The sequence below is a fragment of the Peromyscus californicus genome, unplaced genomic scaffold (genome assembly GCF_007827085.1).
Source record: "Peromyscus californicus insignis strain IS unplaced genomic scaffold, ASM782708v3 Scaffold_3__1_contigs__length_106647218, whole genome shotgun sequence".
In the NCBI taxonomy this organism is placed as follows: Eukaryota; Metazoa; Chordata; class Mammalia; order Rodentia; family Cricetidae; genus Peromyscus; species Peromyscus californicus.
The window spans coordinates 73,835,657-73,855,924 of record NW_026294551.1 but is presented as its reverse complement, the minus strand read 5'-3'; the positions used below and the strand labels follow the sequence as shown (position 1 = coordinate 73,855,924).

The following is a 20,268-nucleotide window of genomic DNA, read 5'->3' as shown; positions in this document are numbered from 1 at the left end:
ACAAGTTCTCATTTGCTCCAGAGATCCGATATCTCAGTTTGTTTACCCAGAAGTGCCTGCTACCGAAGTCAAGACTCCTGATTTGGAGTGTGGGGGAAACATATACATCGCTGAGATATGCACTGGAGGGAAGAGAAGAGAGGGGCCCTGGCACTTTGCATATCAGTGTTACCATTTCAGGTCCTGCTCAGCAGGGATCCATGCTGTGAGAGGGGGGAGGCTGCAGGAATAAATGCCTGCATCTGTGCTCTAAGTTCTCAGCCCTGTTGCTAGCAAACCACGTGTAGCAGGTAGGACACTCTAGAAGCTGAGCCAACAGACTCCACAGTCATGCTCAAGTGATGAGGCATGCTCCTTACAAAAGTGATGAGGCCATTGACCACCATGCCTGCACAAACCAAGCTTGCTGTCGAGTTTTCTTGATGTTTCTGTGTCCAACTCTCTTCCCCGCCGCATGATTGCCTCTCAACTCTGTCTTCCACCCAGACACCAGTGGGACTCTCTGACTTCCCATTGTTTCTTGTTTTCAGGTCCTCAAAGCAGCTCAATCTCACATAGGCCCCTTCTTCAAGATGGTGCTTGGTTAAAACACTCTGAGATATGGGGAGTGATCAAATGGACTTGCTTTCCAGTGCTAGCTTGCTAATCCAAGATTAGTCACTATCATCACACCACTCACCCAGTCAGTGCATTTACAGCTTGTGGGAACTAAGGGATTGTCCTCTGGCTAAAACCAGGGCTGACTGGCTTGCCTCCTACAAGCAGCTTTGGCCTTCTCTACCACCAGCACACTCCCTGCCCCTGCCACTAGGTGGGGCTAAAGCAGTGGAATGGGCTGTACTTGACAATGTGTGGCGGCTTGTCTGTTTCGCTATGTCTTGGCTCCCCTGTTGGCTTACACGATTCCTGATGCCTTTCCTCTGTCTCTCACTGGAATCAAGCTAGTTCTTCAGTATTCTGACCCTTCAGATTCTTGGTCACATAGAGAATTTACAAACCACTATCTCACCTTTTTCTATTATTAAATAAGTCTAGCTATTACTAAATAAGCGACTATCAAATTCCAGTGGTATACCCTCTATTCCACATTTGACCAATGCAGTGGTAAAACTCAGTTTGGTTTTTCCTCTTCAATACCATCTTATCAACAATGGTGGCCGCACATTGACCAATGTCTCCATGTTTCATTATATTCAGGTCCTTTTGAGTTATGATTTCAGAATTTTTTATGTTCTTGAGTTCTCATTCATTTGAACATTATCAACATATCTGAATGTTATTATAAACAGCAATAAAAGTATAGGTCATTGAAACATGAATCTTAAAGTGTCTTATTAATAAGAAAAAAATCTCAGGAGTCAGATATTGGGGTGACCGCTGAAACATCAGAGAAACAGAACAAGACACAGCCAACCTCACCTCACCAATTCCTCAGTTGATCTTGTTTCCTCAAACTGGAAGCCCCTGTGTCCTCATCCAAATGGATCTCAGCTGAACTGCTACTAAAAGTCTAAAAGCTTAACCAGGCTCTAGTTCCTGTTCCCCACCCCTTATAAACCTTTCTGCTTCCTGCCACCACCTCCTGGGATTAAAGGCGTGTGTCACCATGCCTGGCTGTTTCCAGTGTGGCTTTGAATTCACAGAGATCCGGATGGATCTCTGTCTCCAGAATGCTAGGATTAAAGTTTGTGTGCCACCATTTTCTGGCCTCTATGTCTATCTAATGGCTGTTCTGTTCTCTGACCCCAGATAAATTTATTAGGGTGCACAATATATTGGGGGACACAATATCACCATAGATAATGGATTGCTAAAAATTCTTGTGTGACAAAACTCTATGCAGAACAGATGTATTACTTATTTCCTGTCTCAGAAAAAAAAAAAACATTTCTGGGCCACTTACATATACTAACTAGCCTTGGAGCTAGGGTATATAATGGCTCTGTTAATTGATTTAACAATATTTATTGGGAGCCTTCCATCCTTGGGAACAGTGCTGAACCATGGAAATGCAGCACTGAAGAAATTCACCATATCCAGTAGGATAGTACTTACAGAACAGTGGTCCAGACAGAGAATGTTGAAAGTGTATGAAACATGTTTTACCATTGAAGATGAATCAGAGATATTATTTTTACTTATTCGGGGATATATCCCCTCCTATTGGATATACCACCTCCCATGGAGGAAATTATATAAACATTTATGGAAGAAATCAACTGGTCTGGAGACTTTTAAGTAAAACATGCCTGAATCTGGAAGCTGCTAGGATAACAATTTTTCTTTTTAAATTTTCTTCTGGATGTCTTTTGATAACCAAACAAAAATGTCTGTCTACCTATTTACAAGATAGTGATTTTCAGTAGACTCCTTTCTATTTACAAAAGACTTAGAATAACAACTGGGTTGGCTTAAGCACTACATCACAGTAAATCTTTCAAAAGCAGAGAAGAGATTTCCAGATTCTGATTTTGCTTTCCAGTGTGCATTAATTTTAATCTCCATTCCAAGTTTCAATTTGAGTTTTGTATCAGCTTAATGCATAGACCATCTTGTGTGAAATGTGCTGTGCCGTATGAAAGAAATACATGCAGTCAGCAAGCTGCACTTTGAAGGGGAAAGACAGTATGCAATCTCAGCTTCAACCCAAAATGAATTGTTCCGATGCAGACTCAATAGTCAAGAATTAAAGTAAAATGTTTCAACATGGAAAAAATGTATCAGAGAAATTAACCTCCATCAAGATCTTGTGAACAAGATTTTGGTTGATGAAGTGATCTGAGACTCTTGGTGACAGATAAGTAGTAAAGGCAACACACAGGGTCTGATTGCAGTCTGTTACCTATGTGTGCTGAAGGAGGCCATTCAAATCCATCTTAGGTGCGCTTGCTAAGCTACCTGTACACTAACATCTTGTCTTTATCATTCACTTTTCAAGCATGGAACCTGAATACTTTCCTGGAAACACTGACTCGGCATTGAAGCATTGATGACCTCCCCCTGCAGTAGATTTAATGCAGAGGGAAACATGCCAGCTTCCCCAAACTGTTCACAGTGAACACAGGTGAAATGTCCTTTGACTTCCACATTCTTTTTTTTTTTTTTTTTTTTTTTTTGGTTTTTTGAGACAGGGTTTCTCTGTGTAGTTTTGCACCTTTCCTGGAACTCACTTGGTAGCCCAGGCTGGCCTCGAACTCACAGAGATCTGCCTGGCTCTGCCTCCCAAGTGCTGGGACTAAAGGCGTGCGCCACCACCGCCCGGCTGACTTCCACATTCTTGTCTTGGTTTCTGATTAACATTCTTATATCTTATTTTGATTTTTACCACAGAAATATCAACACTGAAAGCAACTTTTATTGCCTTCCCAAGGCTACAATTTACTAAATTCATTTGCAGTTTAATCTCCTGAGTTCTTAGAGGACATGGATTTTTAAGAGATTGAAATGAAGGGTCAAAATTTTCACTTTGATGTCTACTGCAAGGCATGAATGAAAAGAATATTAAATTGACAGCCTCTTATATGCCATAAAGAAGAACATTAATATTTGAAAACTCACTGTGTCCTCTATCACCCAGGATCTCACAGCTCAGAGAGAGGCACAGACATACAAAAGACCATGTGTGCATGACAAACATTGTAGCAGGACCATATGAAGAGTTTCATACCGTGCATTCATGGCAAGCATGAAGACTTTCATTTAGAAAAGAGAAAACAACTCTTCCCGGGAAGGCCAGGGGTGGATTTACTAGTTGAATTTTTTAAAGAAGTGAAATATATTTGAGAAATAGTAATTTTCAATAAGATTTTGTTGCAAAACCTTCTCCCCCAAATTGATTCTGAACTTTTCTTGGTCCTTTGCAACAGACGCTGCTGATCGTGGGAGGCTTCCAGGGTTGGCTTGCTGGCAGCCCCTGGAGCAGAAGGAAGCAGATGAGTGCTCAGAGGGTGAACTTACCATACTAGCCTTGTTAGTCCTGGGTCTCGATCCGTAAGAATACTCCACCTTCTAGAAAGAGAAGAGGAACAACCAAAACCAGCAACAACAACAGCAAAAAAGCAGAAACATGGGTGCTACACTTTACACATTCTGTTTTATCTCTTTACTATTAAGTCTTGGAGGGCAGTGACGGAGGTTGACTCTAGAAAATTGCATGTGCTAGATAAATGCTCCATTTGTCAGCCACACCCCCAGGTCCACATTAGAGCCTAAAGGCAGTCTCCATGTTAGTGCATTTGGATACTAACCTCAAGCTGTGAGGGAGGTGATGGATACCTGGGCTCTAACTTTAGACAAGGGAGCCTAGCCAGTGTTGCCAGAGGGATCCTTGCAAATGCTTGAGTGGTAAGAATAAAATCAGAGAACATCTAAAATGAGAGTTCAAACACAACCCACTTGTTCCTAACCTAGTGATTTCCTGTCTAAAGGAAAAACAGTATGGGAAAAGTGGAATTGGGTAATAAAGTAGAGAATGCGATGCCTAATTCTGGAGTGTTTAGGGAATTGTGGGGATGTTTTAACACATACTGCTCATAGGAGGCTCTGCATGAATGTCCACTCTTTGCTCAAGTGAAAGGCAATGAAGACTTTCAATACCAGCTTAGGGGAGGACTTCATATTGGTAGGTTTCTCAGATTTTCCCCAACTGGAAGTTTTCCTCTTTGTTTTTATTCTAGTCTTCTATTTGCTGACTCTCTTCGGCAACACCACCATCATTGTTCTCTCGCGGCTGGACCTCAGACTGCACACACCCATGTACTTTTTCCTCTCCCATCTTTCTTTTCTGGATCTCTGCTACACCACCAGCACCGTGCCGCAGCTTCTCATTAACCTCTGTGGGCTTGACAGGACCATCAGCTATGGAGGGTGTGTGGCTCAGCTCCTCATTTTCCTTGCCTTGGTCTCCACAGAGTGTCTGCTCTTGGGGGTCATGGCCTTTGACCGCTACGCTGCCGTGTGCCGTCCACTGCACTACACCACCATCATGCACCCTCAGCTGTGTCAGACACTGGCCATCTCCTCCTGGGTGGCCGGCCTTGTGAACTCTGTGATCCAGACAGGACTTGTTATGGCCATGCCCCTCTGTAGCCATCGGCTGAATCACTTCTTCTGTGAGATGCCCATATTCCTGAAGTTGGCTTGTGAAGACACTAACGGAACAGAGGCCAAGATGTTTGTGGCTCGAACAATCATCTTGATATTCCCTGCAGCACTGATTTTAGGCTCCTATGGACACATTGCCAGGGCAATTCTGAGAATCAAGTCAATGGCTGGACGCAGAAAAGCTTTTGGAACTTGTGGGTCCCATCTCATTGTGGTCTCTCTGTTTTATGGCTCGGGCATATACACGTACCTCCAACCCATCCACCGATATTCAGAGAATGAGGGAAAATTCGTTGCTGTTTTTTATACTATACTCACCCCCATTCTCAACCCTTTAATATACACTCTGAGGAACAAAGATGTGAAGGGAGCTCTGTGGAAGGTGCTTGGGAAAAGCACAGATGTGGTGTAAGAGGGGGAAGCAGGATACGTATAATTCTCTGTGATATCACTCATAATCTGAAACCCACCTTTGAGGCTTACTAGTAACAAACAGTCCTCAAGGTTCCAGGACTATTCTTCCAGGAATCTGGAAGTGGGGAGGGGTTCTTTTGCAATGCTTTCTAGGTTAGTGTATACGGTCCGTGTGCAAAAGGAGATGCTGATCTATATAGCTACTTTCCACAAGAATACTGGGAAGGGCTTGCGTTTAAATTGTGCATGGAGAGTAGAGGATCACAGGCATTTCTGAGAGTGAAGTAAGACTTAATATATGACATCACCTCATCCAAAGTGATTGATTTCTGGTGTGATGTCATGTAGATGACCCTTTGCTCAAAGGCATAGGACATGAATTCACCATTGGATTTCCATGCTAGCTATAGTCTCAAACACCTTAGATTCTGTAACTACATTCCCTAGTAGAAGTTACACCACTGACCTTCCAGTGGCTAATGTTCCATGGAGGGATAAGGAGGTCATGGCCATTGGTAGAGTTGTAGCTATGAAAGGCAGTGCCGTTAGGATGGTTATACACAAAGAAGCATCATAGTCTCTCCAGCTGCACGAGGAAACCGTGCCAGGAGGCTGAGTGACATGAAGACTTTCACGTAAGAGGAAAGAGAATAGAGAAGACATGAGCACACACAGAATGATCCATGAGGGGGTGGTATACAGAAGAAGAAAACAGAGCCAGAAGGTTCCTGAACAGGCAGATGTAGGAACTTCAAAGAGACAATGGACTCTTCATAGTCTGCCGTTGTCATTTTTCCCATCTATTTAATGCCTTGTTTTACATTTATTTACTTATTGTTTGTGTGTGTGTGTGTGTGTGTGTGTGTGTGTGTGTGTGTGTGTGTGTGTGTTTAGATCAGAGAACAACTTGTAGGAGTCAGTTTATTGCACTGTGTGGATCCCTTATCATCTCACCAGCCCTTTTCCCTTTTCCGTGTGTTTAAAGATTGGATGTCTATCGAAGTGTGTATGTCCTTCTAAATAAGCTTCTAAGTTCCATTCTCAGACATTATTTTGACTCAAGGCAGATCTTAAAACCTTAAGAAGAACATATAGAATATTATGTTATATGGCCTTATCTTGGAGGTAATTTATATTTTTCAATTAAAAAATACATAATAAGCATCCATAAGAAGGGGAGAGTCCCTAATATTTTTATAGTTATTTGACTGAGTATAATACATAAATTAATAAAAGACTAACAAGAGAAAGCCCATAGACATTTTAATAAATTTCTATATACACTGGGATATTCATAAAACAATAAAATCCTAAGAAAATTACTATAAAGCAAAATGTTTTTATATGTTTTTAAACAAAGAATAAGTAATACATGAAGGAATTATAAAGCAAATGCATCTCTCAGGTAGGATAGGGATATCTCTAAGAGGCATATTAGGGGTGGGTTTAAGCCTAGTGTAAGATAATTGTTATTTCAAATAGCTTATTTATTTGGGTACACTAAAGTCTTATCTTGGACAACCTTGTGGTTAAGGCTATTTCCCCACATTAGGGAAGTGATGTCAACCCCCTCCAAAGGATCTCTATAGTTAATTTTTTGTAGGAAAAGACAGTCTAAATGCCTCTTTGTGAAATTTTGTTTTCTCTAATGATTTCAGCGTGAAATAAATAAGATTCCTTGTAAGCATTTTTTGGCATAACTCAGCATCAACTCCTTCAATATTTATGAAGCCCATGGCAATGTTACAATAGACAGACATCTGTAATGATTAGCTCTGAGTAACTGGCACATCTATAACCTCAAACATGTATCATTCCTCTGTATTGTCAGCATTCAAAATCTTCTCTACTCACTATTTTGAAGGAGACAATATTGTAAATCATAGTTAAGTTTCTATGTAGAGAGATGTTATTTCCACCACCAAACTAAACCCTAGTATCTGTTAACCATCCTCTCTCCTTTCTCCCAGAGATACAATTTGTTGTTGTAGTTGTAATTGTTAAGCCTCAAAACATAAAGAAGAGATTAGGATTAGAGGCATTAGTGAGTTTTCTTTCTAAATAAATAAATAAAGTAAAAAAATAAAACAAGCTAGAAATGAGGACTTACAATGTGCCCAATCAATGTCCTAAAACTCTTTCAGAAAAGTACAAGTATCTTAATATGGTTGAAAAAAATATAAGCAGGTAATTAAAGAAGAAAATGAAATGGAAAATAAAACCATGCAAAAAGATGTTCTCATCTCCATATAATCAATGAAATGCAAATTAGCAGGACAATGAGATAATTTCATAGCATCTCATTAGCAGACACAAGAATATATTTTTGGTGGTTCTGAGCACTGAATTTTTATAACTTGATATGGTAGATACACTAATGCTGAGATACAGTCTCACTCCTTAAAGTGCTTTTAAGATGAGGTAAGGAAATACATTAGAGTAATTTAGAATATATGTATATGTATATATATATATATATTTAAAGTTCTAAGATCTAATCACTCATAATAACCTCTTTAATATTTTTGTCAATGTTTCGATCTCTTTTCTATGCACCCTTACACGAGGAGATACAACTAATTTTTATTAATGTTTACTTCTTGCCAATCATTGTATAAATTGTTTTTTCAAATTTGTTCTAGCTTTGGTTAACGTTAATTTTACATGTTTATTTGGCTCAATATGATATTTCAACACATGAATATAAATGAACTTATAAAATCCTTCTTCCATCTACACTCCCCCTCCACTCTTAGCCAACTCCAGTAATCACTAATTTCCATTCAGGTCAATGTTTTTAGCATCAACATATGAGAGAATATGTGACTCTTGTCTTTCTATGCCTGCCTTAACTAATACAGTAGCTTCAATTCATCAATTCTACTTAAATGACAGAATTTCATTCATCTTTGTGACTGAATAACATTATATTATGCATATATTGAACCTTTTCTTTTTCATCCATCCATTGGTTGGTATGCAGAGTGATGCTACACCTTGACTACTGTGAACTGTATCACAACAAACACAGTAAGTGTGTATCTCTTTGGATGCTGATTCAGATCCATTGGATATACATCCAGAAGTAGGATACCTGGATCGTGTGATAGATCTGTAATAAATCCAGTCTTTAAAAGAACATGCACACCGTTCGTCCTAATGTCTGTACTAATTTGCATTCCTACCATCTGTCAGATTTCCTTTTTCTCTGTGTCTTCACCAGGATTTAATGTTTTGCTTGTTTTAGGAATGTCATTAAAATTAGAGTGAGATGATCTCTCATTGTAGTTTTGATTCAAATTTTCCTTGTATGTAATGAAACCAAACTTTTAAAAACATATTTTTAAACTATTGTGTATTTATCACTTCAGAATATTTTCACCACTTCCCAAAAGAAAACCTGAAGTGATAAATATACAACTCAGGGAACAAACTAAAAACCATTGAATTGTAGACTTTAAATATTTGCATTTTATATGACATCACTAAATGATCATAAAAACACCTTATTTTCAAATGATTTTTATTTATGTGTGTGTGCAAGCATGTGTATGTGAGTGTGTGTGTGTGTGTGTGTGTGTGTGTGTGTGTGTGTGTGTGTGTGTATGCCACATATGTGTATACCTGTGGGGGCCAGAAGACTGTGTCAAATCCCCTGGAGCTGGAGTTACAGGTAGTTATGATCTGCCTAACATGGATGTTGGGAACAGAACTGCAGTCCTCTGCAAGAACAGCAAGTGCTCTTATCTGCTGAAGGGACTTGGGATGGAAGTATGGGTTAGTTTACTTCCTTCCTTAGGGTAATTATCTCATAGGAGGTCTGAATTTCACCAGACTGTGACTATCCTTAGAGCTGGATATCATTGGAGATAATACTTTCTGTACTCTTCAGGCAAAAAGGCACCAAATAAATTTTATTACTAGAATAACACTAATTCCCACTGAAAAAAGTGTTAACTAAATACAAAAGTCACCTCCCATATGTTGCCATCAATTCATAAACAATGTAGGTAAGTCACACTAAATCATTTACTAGTTGGGAATCTGAGGCATACACATGTCAAGAAAATGTTCTATGGTTGGAAATTTTGCAATGATAGATCATTTTCTTTGTATTGTACTATGATTCCTTAAGTGGATACAAAAAATTTTGATTTTCAAAAATTTCCTGGAGCTGGAGAGATGGCTCAGCCATTAAAGGCTAGGCTCACAACCAAAAATATAAAAATTTCTTGTATTATGTGCAATAGTAGGAAATGTATAATAAATGATTTTAGGATACATTGGTGAAATATCTTTTCCAGTTTTGTTGGGGATAAAAATAAATATTCACATAGCAAACATTGTAACGGAAATTAAAACATCAAAATCTTCATTAAGGAAATAAATATTTAACTGGATTAATGATTCCTATAAATAGAATACATGAGTACTACATGAAGAGTCCAGAGAAGGAAAAGATTTAAGTGACGGACAGCCTATGATCACTCCCAAGGGAGTCATGGAATGTGTTCTGGTGGGTGAAGGCTAATAGGACTGTTGTCAAATTAGGGGAAGCATGAGGAGTGTCTTCCCCTACATGGCTTACAGGGCAGAGTCATGTAAGAAGAGGCATGCTGAGGATGTTGATACAACTGTTTCATTTGGGCAGTATATGAAGAACCGAGGGAATTGATAATTCAAGGTGGATCATGGAAAGCCCATTGGTTAAATGTAATTGCCTCATTGGGGCCCACAAATCTCCAAGGCCAACCTGGCAAATGATTCTTTCTTTGTTGCTACCATGGAGGCCTTGGTAATGTCCCCAGGGCATGTGTGGTGCACTAAAAACTTAGTGTCCTGGGGTGATTTGGTAATACACCAGATCCTTTCAATTCTCAGTTAACCAACCGAAGGGAGGTTGGAGGGCATTGCAAGGATACTGTCACTCCCTGGGCTACCAGCATCAGCAACTTCTTTTCTTGTGCAGAACTATGTGAAATGGTGATCTCCGGGACAGGAGCTCTTGTTCAAGACCTCTACTTCAGGAAAGAATTCAGGGCCACAGAGGGACATAGCCACCTTGAACATCTCTTATGTAGTCAGTCCCAAGTGGGTCTCACACTTGCCTTTGAAGCCAATAGAATTCGGGCTGTTAACAGGGTGGTTTCTTTTCCTAGTCCTTGGGTGAGTACTGACCAGGTGAGTTACTCTAGCTTCACAGATGAAAATCAGGCTATAAATATCCCATTACACAAGCAACACGGGACTCCACTCTGATGGACAACTGGCTTAAGGACACTGAAGTTATGTTTCACTGCTGATAGGGTTTCTTTCTCTGTCACCTGTCTACTTACTTCACCAGACACAGCATGCAAAAATAGTCTCATTTGCATGTATTTATCCCAACTGCACACAGTTAAAGTAATAAGTATTTTTTAATATGAAGTGTCGATTTAAAATAATTTTTAAATCTTTTATAAAACTCAAATCTGAAAAATCCAAGGCTCCAATAAGCTAAGTAAATTGCACATATCAGAACCAGGTGATGAAGAAGAGAGGTGTGGCCAGTAGACAACACAGCAAGGAAGATTTGTTGTAAGAATATACAGAGGGAGGGAATGTACTCTAAATCAAACGATTGGCTGAGACAAGTTAAAACAATCAATTTATTAATTTAGTCTTTGAATGTCTAATACTCTGCCTGGATTCAAACTCTGGGTAGCTGGTATTGCTCTGAAAGTTGTTGTGATATTTTGAGTGTTCAAGAGTTTTGAAGATCACTGTAAAAACCTGTAGTGTAGAATGGGCGACTGCATGGTTTCTAGTGTGAATGAGATATGGTCCAGGTCAAAGTATGACTCAATTTGCAGAAAAACATACAGACGGTGATGAGGAGTTGATAGAGGAATGCTTTGGTACCTGGTAAGGTTTAATAGTGAGTTAGCGTCCCAAATGTTAATGAGAAAGTTACATATGCAGGTACAAAAGGAAGACGTAAATTAGACTCAAATTATAAAATGTGTTCTCTAACACTGAAGATGACTAGAGAATAATTTCTGGAACTTCTGCTCAAATATAAAATAACCTATTTTACTTGAATGTGATTCTAATAACTACACATTAAATCAGTGGGCAAATGAAGGATGTAGTACTATGTGGTTTGGGGGAATAAATATGGTTCTTATTGGTGAATTATTTACAGAGATCATGAGACTACATATAGACATGCATGTACACACACAAAGAACATAGACTTGACTGCAGGTAATCACTGGCATTTGTGTTACAGAAAATCAAGTATGCAAGTGTCAAAATGTCTTATATTTGCCAGGAAAATAAAGAATAGGAATGAAAAATTTTTTTTTAATTTATATTGATTTGAACAAGCATTAGGAAGAGTTGGAATGCTCCAAACCACTACAGTCAACCATTTGGTTAATGTAAAAATATTTTTGACTCCTACTGAGAGATCACCTTATGACATCTGAGTGAGAGGACAGAGTTGAAGGTCGAAGTACAGCTGCCAGTTAGAGACAGCTCCATTTCAACTTCATGTTCAAGTTTACTCCTGACCAATCCATAGTCTCTCCTCTTGCAAACTTCAGCATTTTGTCCGAGTTTTGGCTTTTTGCAAAGAAGAAAGCAAACTGGGCATCTTTGCCATATGGCAGATCTTTAAACAGGAGCGAAGGTTATCGTGGTTGTCTTATGATGTCTTTTTCTAATCTAGAAAACTCAATTAAAAACACCTACTTCTCGCCGGGCGGTGGTGGCGGCGCACGCCTTTAATCTCAGCACTTGGGAGGCAGAGCCAGGCGGATCTCTGTGAGTTCGAGGCCAGCCTGGGCTACCAAGTGAGTTCCAGGAAAGGCGCAAAGCTACACAGAGAAACCATGTCTCCGAAAAAAAAAAAAAAACACCTACTTCTCAAGCAGAGTTCTTGCCAATTGTTGGTTGGATTGTCAGACTTTCCTGTAATCACAATGGAGCATTGAGAACCTTCTAATAAATGATGAGAAGATGCTAATTTGGCAAATTTTCTCATATTGAGCAGAGGAAATTAAATTAATTAATTTCCATTAATTAATTGTTTTTTTAATCTTATCTGATAAGCTTTCTTATGTCCTATTTTTATTATTAATGACTTGTTTTATTTTCAATTACGTGTATGGGTATGAGTATGGATGTATGGCCATTGGTGCCAGTGTAGGCCAGAGGAGTATTATATCCCTGAATCTGAACTTATGGTTGGTTGTGACCCACCTAACATAGATAGTAGGAACCACACTCCAGTATTACAAGAGCAGTACACATTCTTAGCCTCTGAGCCAGCTCTCCATTCCCAATTGTGATTTCTACTGTGAGAAATCACAACCTGGAAAGAAAACAAGCTTTGATGTGTAACCCACTGGCATATTAAAGGACGTTCCTGTGAATTTTCAGGGTTCCTCATGGAAATGGATTTTCATGAGATTTGAAGGAGAATCAAATGTTTCCATCAACAAGTTACATGAGATCTACTAAATGTTATGAATGGAAGTAACACTGAGTGCATCTTCTATTCCATAAGGTATGACACTATTTATTTTAGAAGACTGCAATTTATTTGGCGTGTTTATGACTATACGTCAAGAAGAGTTTGTTTCCAATTAGGATTTCTGCATACTGTCCCTTAACAAATAATCTCAAGTGATTGTGGTCTAAGAGAAGTCATAGACGTTTGTAGTGGAACTTTTTAAAAATTGACAGTGCGAAGCATACATCTATAAGAGTACTCTCATACCTAAGGCTCAGAGAACATTATGGTGGAAGAGAGAGCAGAAAGAATATGAGAACCAGAGAATCCTGAAGCTTCCTGTGAGACTGTGTCAGAAGTTACACCCTAAAAGTCTCAACAACGTGACTCCTTAAACGTGAGATGAAGGAGGACAATAGATGAATGTGGATTGGGGAAGCCCCACGAGGCCTCAGCCCAACAAAGAACTACAGCAACTCCTGACTGATGGTGGTGGAAGAAATAGTCTTCCCTGGGAAATAACACACCAACTGGCTATCCAATACCAAATGGTCAGTCCTGAAAACACACACACACACACAAGTAACATTATACAGACTGAGCAGGTTATATTTAGGAATACATACACATGTACACATATTCATGTAGCAACAATTAATGAAAAGGAGGCCATGAATTTGAATGAGAGCAAGGAGAGTTTTGAGAAAGGAAAGGAAGGAAATAGTGTAATTATATTATAATCTCAAAAATAAAATAAATACTCGAAAAGAAATGTTAAAATGAAGAAAACTGATTCACCAAGTTAAAAAAAAAATGATGGTGGTTCCTTCATTTTTAAAACTCACTGTGTTCTATACCCCGCAAAGATCTCACTGAACAATAGCATAGAAGAGGTTTTCACAGAGTGTGAAAATTTCTGGAGAGAAAGTGTACAATGAAGTTTTGGCTTGTGGGGAGAAAACAGCTCTTTCTGGTAATTTCAGGAATGAATTAATCAGAGGGGAAAAGTAGAGTGTCTGCCATGCTGATTTGTGACATTGAACATCGACAATAAAAATTAAATTTTTCCTCTAAAGGGATCTACACTTTTCAATCCTTTGTGGCAGATGGAAGCTGTGTGAGCTGGGAGTCCAGAAAGGTGCAATGACAATATTTACTACACAGGAGGAAGTAAATGAATACCAAAGGGAAAATATGTGATCTCAGCCTGGTTATTCTTGAGTCTTCATCTACTGAAACACCCTGTCAAGTAGACCAAGATGATAAGCAAAAAGAACAACAGAGGTACACAAGAGATTTATTGATTGACTGGTACTGTTTTTTAGAGCACAAAATCAGGAAGTAGCATATACTAGAGAAGCACTTCACCTATGAGATGCATCTCCAATCCCACATTAAATTTTAAAAGCAGCTTCCCCGTGACTGCATTTGAAACCATGCCTCAGTGTTGTGACTATGGTAAAACATCATCTCTCCTTCCAGACATGGAAATATTGAATCCCCAGGGTTGAGTGGTCTCAATAAAGTCATGATACAAATGATCAGAACTAGAACTGAAGCAAAGGGGACACCATCTTAACAGGGATGTCTCATAACTAAAGACAAAAAGAGAAAGATAACTGGATAGGTGGAACTAAATAGCAACATGGAAAATACAATCCATGAATCCGTAGTATTTAGGATGTAATGTTCAAAGCCATCCTCCTCATTGGAAGCACTGAATTGTTCGATGTGTGTGCTGGTCAAAGGCTATGGGAACCTTCAACTCCAGTTCAGACAAGGCCTTCTTTTTAGTGGGCTTCTCAGATTGGCCTCACCTGGAGCTTGTCTTTTTCGTCATCATTTCAATTTGCTACTCCTTCACTCTCTTTGGAAACACATCCATCATCGCTCTTGCAAGACTGGACCTTCGACTGCAAACACCCATGTACTTCTTCCTCTCCCACCTCTCCTTCCTGGATCTCTGCTACACCACCAGCACTGTGCCCCAGCTCCTGATCAACCTTCATGGACTTGACAGGACCATCAGCTATGGAAGGTGTGTGGCCCAGCTCCTTATTTTTCTTGCTCTGGCTTCCACAGAGTGTGTGCTCTTGGGGGTGATGGCCTTTGACCGCTACGCTGCCGTGTGCCGTCCACTGCACTACACCACCATCATGCACCCTCAGCTGTGTCAGGCCCTGGCTATCTCCTCCTGGGTAGGGGGCCTTGTGAATTCTCTGATTCAGACAGGCCTCATGATGGCCATGCCTCTCTGTGGCCATCGACTGAATCACTTCTTCTGTGAGATGCCCATATTCCTGAAGTTGGCTTGTGAGGAAACAAAAGGAACAGAGGCCAAGATGTTTGTGGCTCGAACAATAATCTTAGTCTTCCCTGCAACACTCATCCTGGGCTCCTATGCTCACATTGCCAGGGCAGTGCTGAAGGTAAAGTCAACAGCTGGGCGCAGAAAGGCTTTTGGAACTTGTGGATCCCACATGCTTGTGGTTTCTCTGTTTTATGGCTCAGCCATCTATACGTACCTTCAACCCACTCACACATATTCAGAGAGTGATGGAAAGTTTGTTGCTCTTTTTTATACTATCATCACCCCCATGCTCAACCCTCTGATTTACACCCTGAGGAACAAGGATGTGAAGGGGGCTCTGTGGAAGGTGTTAGGAAAAGGCACAGACTCCGGGTAAGATGGGGAAGAAGGACCAGCTCATTTTTCTGTTAGAGCTTTCATAGTCTGTTCTAGGACCATTGGTCACTAGTAAACAGCCTTCAGTAGACCTCAGAGTTTTAGTGTCTTCCTATTGGAGAGGTTGGGGATCTCTTGAGGCTCTTTCTATGTCAGTGTCAGAGAATGAAAGTTGCCTTATATCACAACATTGTAAAGAAGGCTTGGGAAGATGGTGTGTTCTAGCTACATGCAGAGAGTGTAGGAATTGTGAACATCTCAGAGTGAGGAAAGGCTCAGTAAATGTGTCATTACCTGATTCCCAACAGGTGCCCCAGCAGAGGCACCAAGTCTTAATGCAAAGTACATGAGTTCACTGCTATGGCTTTAAGAGGAAAATATGAAAAAGCGTTTCATACTCAAAATCTAAAGAATTATCTCACAATTTGCCCTTCCCTAGCTACTCATTCCTTGAGCACAGATAATTTCATATTACTTGATTGTGACTTTACTGTGTCTCTAAGAGTGTGAAAAAAGCATGACAGGAAAGTTGCACAAACTCCATCCCAAGCAATGGAAACGTTTCTCTGAGTCAAAGAGGACGGTAACAAATAAAAATAATTTGACTTAATGACAATAATCTATCAGTAACATGTGATCAATGTCTCTGTATGTCAGTTACTTTTTTCATTGTTAGGACCAAATGATCAGGAAACTTGAAGTAAAGATTCATTTTGCACATGGCTTCAGGAGGTTCAGTCTGTCATGAAGGGGAGGACATACACAAGCACAGCAGCTTCACATCATGGTCGGCCAGGAAGCAGAGAGAGCAGAAATACAGGCACTCTGCTGGCTTCCTCATTTTTCCCTTTTATTCTTCCCAACCTGCCAAGTCCATGGACCTTGTCACGTTCATTCTCCCAGGAAAATGTATTCACAGAAGCATCCAAAGATGTGTCTCAAATCTAGTCAAGTTGTCAAAGAAGACCGACCGCTATAGGTCTACCCATGGTCAGCTTGACACCCAAGCACATATTCAGTCTGTCTCCAGGAGTCCCGTTAATCTTAACAATTCTAGAATTGTTCAAAAGGTCAAGTTAAACTTCTCCTGTGAGACTCAAAGCAAACTCTTGGCTATGAGCCATTGTAAACATTGAAAAAGTATTTAGAGCTGGGCAGTGATGGCACATGCCTTTAATCCCAGCACTCTGAGGAGGCAGACACAGGCAGATCTCTGTGAGTTCGAAGCCACCCTGGTCTACACAGTGAGTTTCAGGATAGCCACAAGCTATACAGAGAAACTCTGTCTCAAAAACAAGAAGATTTTATACAGTTCCAACACACAATAACAAAGTATGAATATTCTTGTTCCAAAATGGAGACATGAAAGCATAGAAAGGAGAGATGAGACCAAATCAAGACTGAAAACCTGAACCTCACACATTAAAACCTATAGCTCAGTTTCAGTATCCAGGTCACGTAATGGCTTGATTCAAATTCCAGTGTGCATGGATTTTGACAATAGATGCTTAAAATTACCTGTGAGATAAAGTTTCTTTTTAGTTTTGATTTTTCTAACTCTCCTTTAGCACCTCAAACTGACGCAGCCTCTAGTCTGGCATCTTACCCTGAAGTCTTCCTCTTAATGAATTTTTACCAATCCAGGCATCTGCATATATTTTCATTAATCCTCAAACATCATTATAGGTTATCCACATAATCATATCCCTGATGGAGAAAATGACTCTTAAATATGTAAGAAAGATTGTCAGGATTTTAAAAACTTGTAATCTACAGCTGTTTTCTTGCATTGTGTTATGATTCCTTAAGTGTGTACAGATAATTTTGATTATTAAAATTTTAAATCATAGAAGGGACCTTGGTTGGGAAGAATTCACCCATGAGCCACTTGGTGTTTCTAGGCCTAGCAGGCTGTGCAGGACAAACGCAGCTCCACCCCAGGGCTAGAAACCTAGAATTCACCAACAAGCTTGCCAGGCACCTCTGGTTCTGGGCAGTCAGTCACCATTATGGTGAGCACAGAGTAGCAAAATGGGAGAGGGGAGGAGGCAGCATGGTTCATGTGCTAGGAAGAGAGACAGATCTGAAGAGGCAGTGAAGAATGAGCTGAGGTAGACACCCAGGGACATGGAGATGTCTGAGTCTTCACTGCTACCAAGGGCCATGGAGTTTGTCCTCCACAGTAGTCCATGGCCCGGATACAGCTGTGGAAGTCTATGTTGATGTCCATGGCTCCTGTTATTACCAAGGACCCTGTGGACATGTGGAGTCTGGGCTAGTACCTGTGACTATGTTGATGTCTGCGTCAGTGGCCCTGCCTCAGCCAGGGTCTGCATTGATGTCAGAGGATGCTATTGCCATTGAAAGCCATATGGATGCCCAGAATCTGGGTCCACACCTGAGACCATGTGGGGGTTCAAGGGCCACATTGCCATTGAGTCCACACCAATCTGCATGACCAGCACTACCAACCTGGACCATGGTGATATCTGGCCTGGGCTGCTGCCAAGGACCATGTCTGGGTCCACGGTTCAACTATAGCTGGGTTCTGTATTGATGTCCATGGCCCATCATAAGGGCCACAGGGATGTCAACGAACTGGACCACCACGTGTGGCCAGGCTACTGGGCATATGAAGATCTGAGTAGCCTGGACTCCCACTCAGGGCCATGGATTCCTCCAGGCCAGGAATCATGTCTCAGTCTGTGGCCCTGCCACATCCTCAGTCTGTGTTTTTGTCTGTGGCTCCTATTACCACAGAAAACAGTAAGGATAGGGCTGCACAGAGCTGGCCCCGCCTCCTCACTGGCTAGAGGCCCTGCACCTCTCCTGGGCACCAGAGATGACCCTGTTGTCAGGGGCCCAGGTGAGCTAGCCCAGCAGCATGAGAGCAGGAGAATTGACCCTGTCCCCAGTCATCTGCCATGTGGTGGCATGGGTGTGGAAAACACGCCCTCTCTACCCTCACCCCTTGCCACCTGCAGCAGGTGAGAGAGCTAGCCCCAGGCACACTGAGAGTAGGAGAGATGGCTCTACCCCTGACCAGCTGTAGCACATGAGAGTGGGCAGGGCATCTTACCTGGAGACACACTAGAGCTGATCCTGTTGGCAGGTACACAGGTGAGCCAGGCCTGCACGCGTGAGAGCAGAAAAGATATCCCTGCTCCCCTCACACAAAATATGCCCTTTCCCACCCCTGCCCTTGCTGCCCCCCGGGTCACAAGAATGGAAGAGCTGGCCTTGCCCCTCATCAAGTGCAGCATCTGGAGAGCTGACTCTGCACCTCACCTGGGCAAAACTGTATGCTGGCCCTGGTGGTATGAATGTAGGTGAACCTGACCCGAGGGTATCAGGGCAGGAGAACCGGCCCTGCTTCCCTGCTGTCTTCTACATTGGGTAATTAGCTGGGGCAGTGCCAGAGAGCTCACCTTGATGGGGACAATGAGGGAAAGCTGGAATGATGACCAATCCAGTAGCCCAACCCAACATCCACCTCATCTATGAACTGCTGCTGCATGAGAAGGAGCTCTACCTGCAGACTCAAAGCTGCAGGATCTCCATGACACAAGGCAACAATAGGATACCCAAGAGGAGTCCAGTGAGAGCCAGTATCAAGGGTGCAGCAGAAGTCAGAGGGCTCAAACCAGACCAATGACTTATTGCAATGAACACTTACAAGTGAAGATGTGTGGACGAAAGGGTTTACTGTGTGACTCACTGGGCCACACTACAGCTTCCACGGAGAGAATTTTTACTAGTTTTTCTTTTGTAGCTTTGGTTTTGTGTTTTGGTTTTTCTATTTTACTTTTAAATTTTGTTTCATGGGTTCTTGCAAGGGCAGAGGGAAGAACTGAGGGGAGAGGGAGATGAATGGGATCAGGATGCATGGTGTGCAATCCATAAAGAATCAATAAAAAGGTTTTCAAAAAGTAGTTCAGCTTGCTGGGCAGCTTTGGCGCACGTCTTTGATCCCAGCACTCAGGAGGCAGAGCCAGGAGGATCTCTGTGAGTTCAAGGCCAGCCTGGTCTACAGAGCGAGATCCATGACAGGCACCAAAACTACACAGAGAAACCCTATCTCAAAAAACAAAACAAAACAAAACGAAGTTCAGCTGATTAGATATATGTGAAGCATTATTTTAGATACAAATATATCCTTTTTAGATTAATTACATACCAGAAGTCATGGTTGTAAAATTTAGGTACTTGGTAGAAATATTAAAGTTTTTGAAAAAAACTAAAAAAAAAAAAAATTAACTCTCTACACTGAGTAGAATCATGTTAATTTTTCAGTACATAAACTGGAATATATTGATGAAATATTGTTTTTGAGTTTGTTATTGATAAAAACAAACAATGGAAAAAATATAAATGTGAAGTTTGTGAGTTTTGTTTTTTGTTTTGTTTTGTCTTGTTTTGTTTGTAAACCTGACACAAGCTGGAGTCATCTGGGAAGAGAAAACATCAATTGAAGAAATGGCTCCGTCATATTTTCCTGTAGGAAAGTCTGTGGGGACATTCTGGATTGGTGATTGATGTAGGAGGCCCAGCACCGTGGGCAGTGCAC

The 20,268-nt window shown here is 41.0% G+C and overlaps 2 protein-coding genes across 3 annotated transcripts; both read left to right on the top strand.

The window, feature by feature from the left end:
• Positions 1-4,579: 4,579 nt before the first annotated feature.
• On the top strand, positions 4,580-5,515 carry LOC128122232 (olfactory receptor 2Y1-like). Its single transcript, XM_052757605.1, has one exon. It carries the CDS (start codon positions 4,580-4,582, stop codon positions 5,513-5,515), a length of 936 nt encoding a protein of 311 aa, XP_052613565.1.
• Positions 5,516-14,766: 9,251 nt separating this feature from the next.
• Positions 14,767-19,821, top strand: LOC128122376 (olfactory receptor 10-like). Of its 2 annotated transcripts, XM_052757894.1 has the most exons (2): positions 14,767-15,686; positions 19,782-19,821. In XM_052757894.1, exons 1-2 carry the CDS (start codon positions 14,767-14,769, stop codon positions 19,819-19,821), a joined length of 960 nt encoding a protein of 319 aa, XP_052613854.1. The 2 variants fall into 2 exon arrangements, with proteins under 2 accessions (XP_052613854.1, XP_052613855.1); XM_052757895.1 differs by lacking the exon at positions 19,782-19,821 and having other exon boundaries at positions 14,767-15,702.
• Positions 19,822-20,268: the final 447 nt, after the last annotated feature.

Bases quoted from the DNA above. Each gene is read 5' to 3' on its own strand.
- LOC128122376 (XM_052757894.1), top strand. From the start codon at position 14,767: ATGGGAACCTTCAACTCCAGTTCAGACAAGGCCTTCTTTTTAGTGGGC. The intron at 15,687-19,781 runs CACAGACTCCGG...GAAACCCTATCT, and splicing joins TGGAAGGTGTTAGGAAAAGG to CAAAAAACAAAACAAAACAA.
- LOC128122232 (XM_052757605.1), top strand. From the start codon at position 4,580: ATGAAGACTTTCAATACCAGCTTAGGGGAGGACTTCATATTGGTAGGT.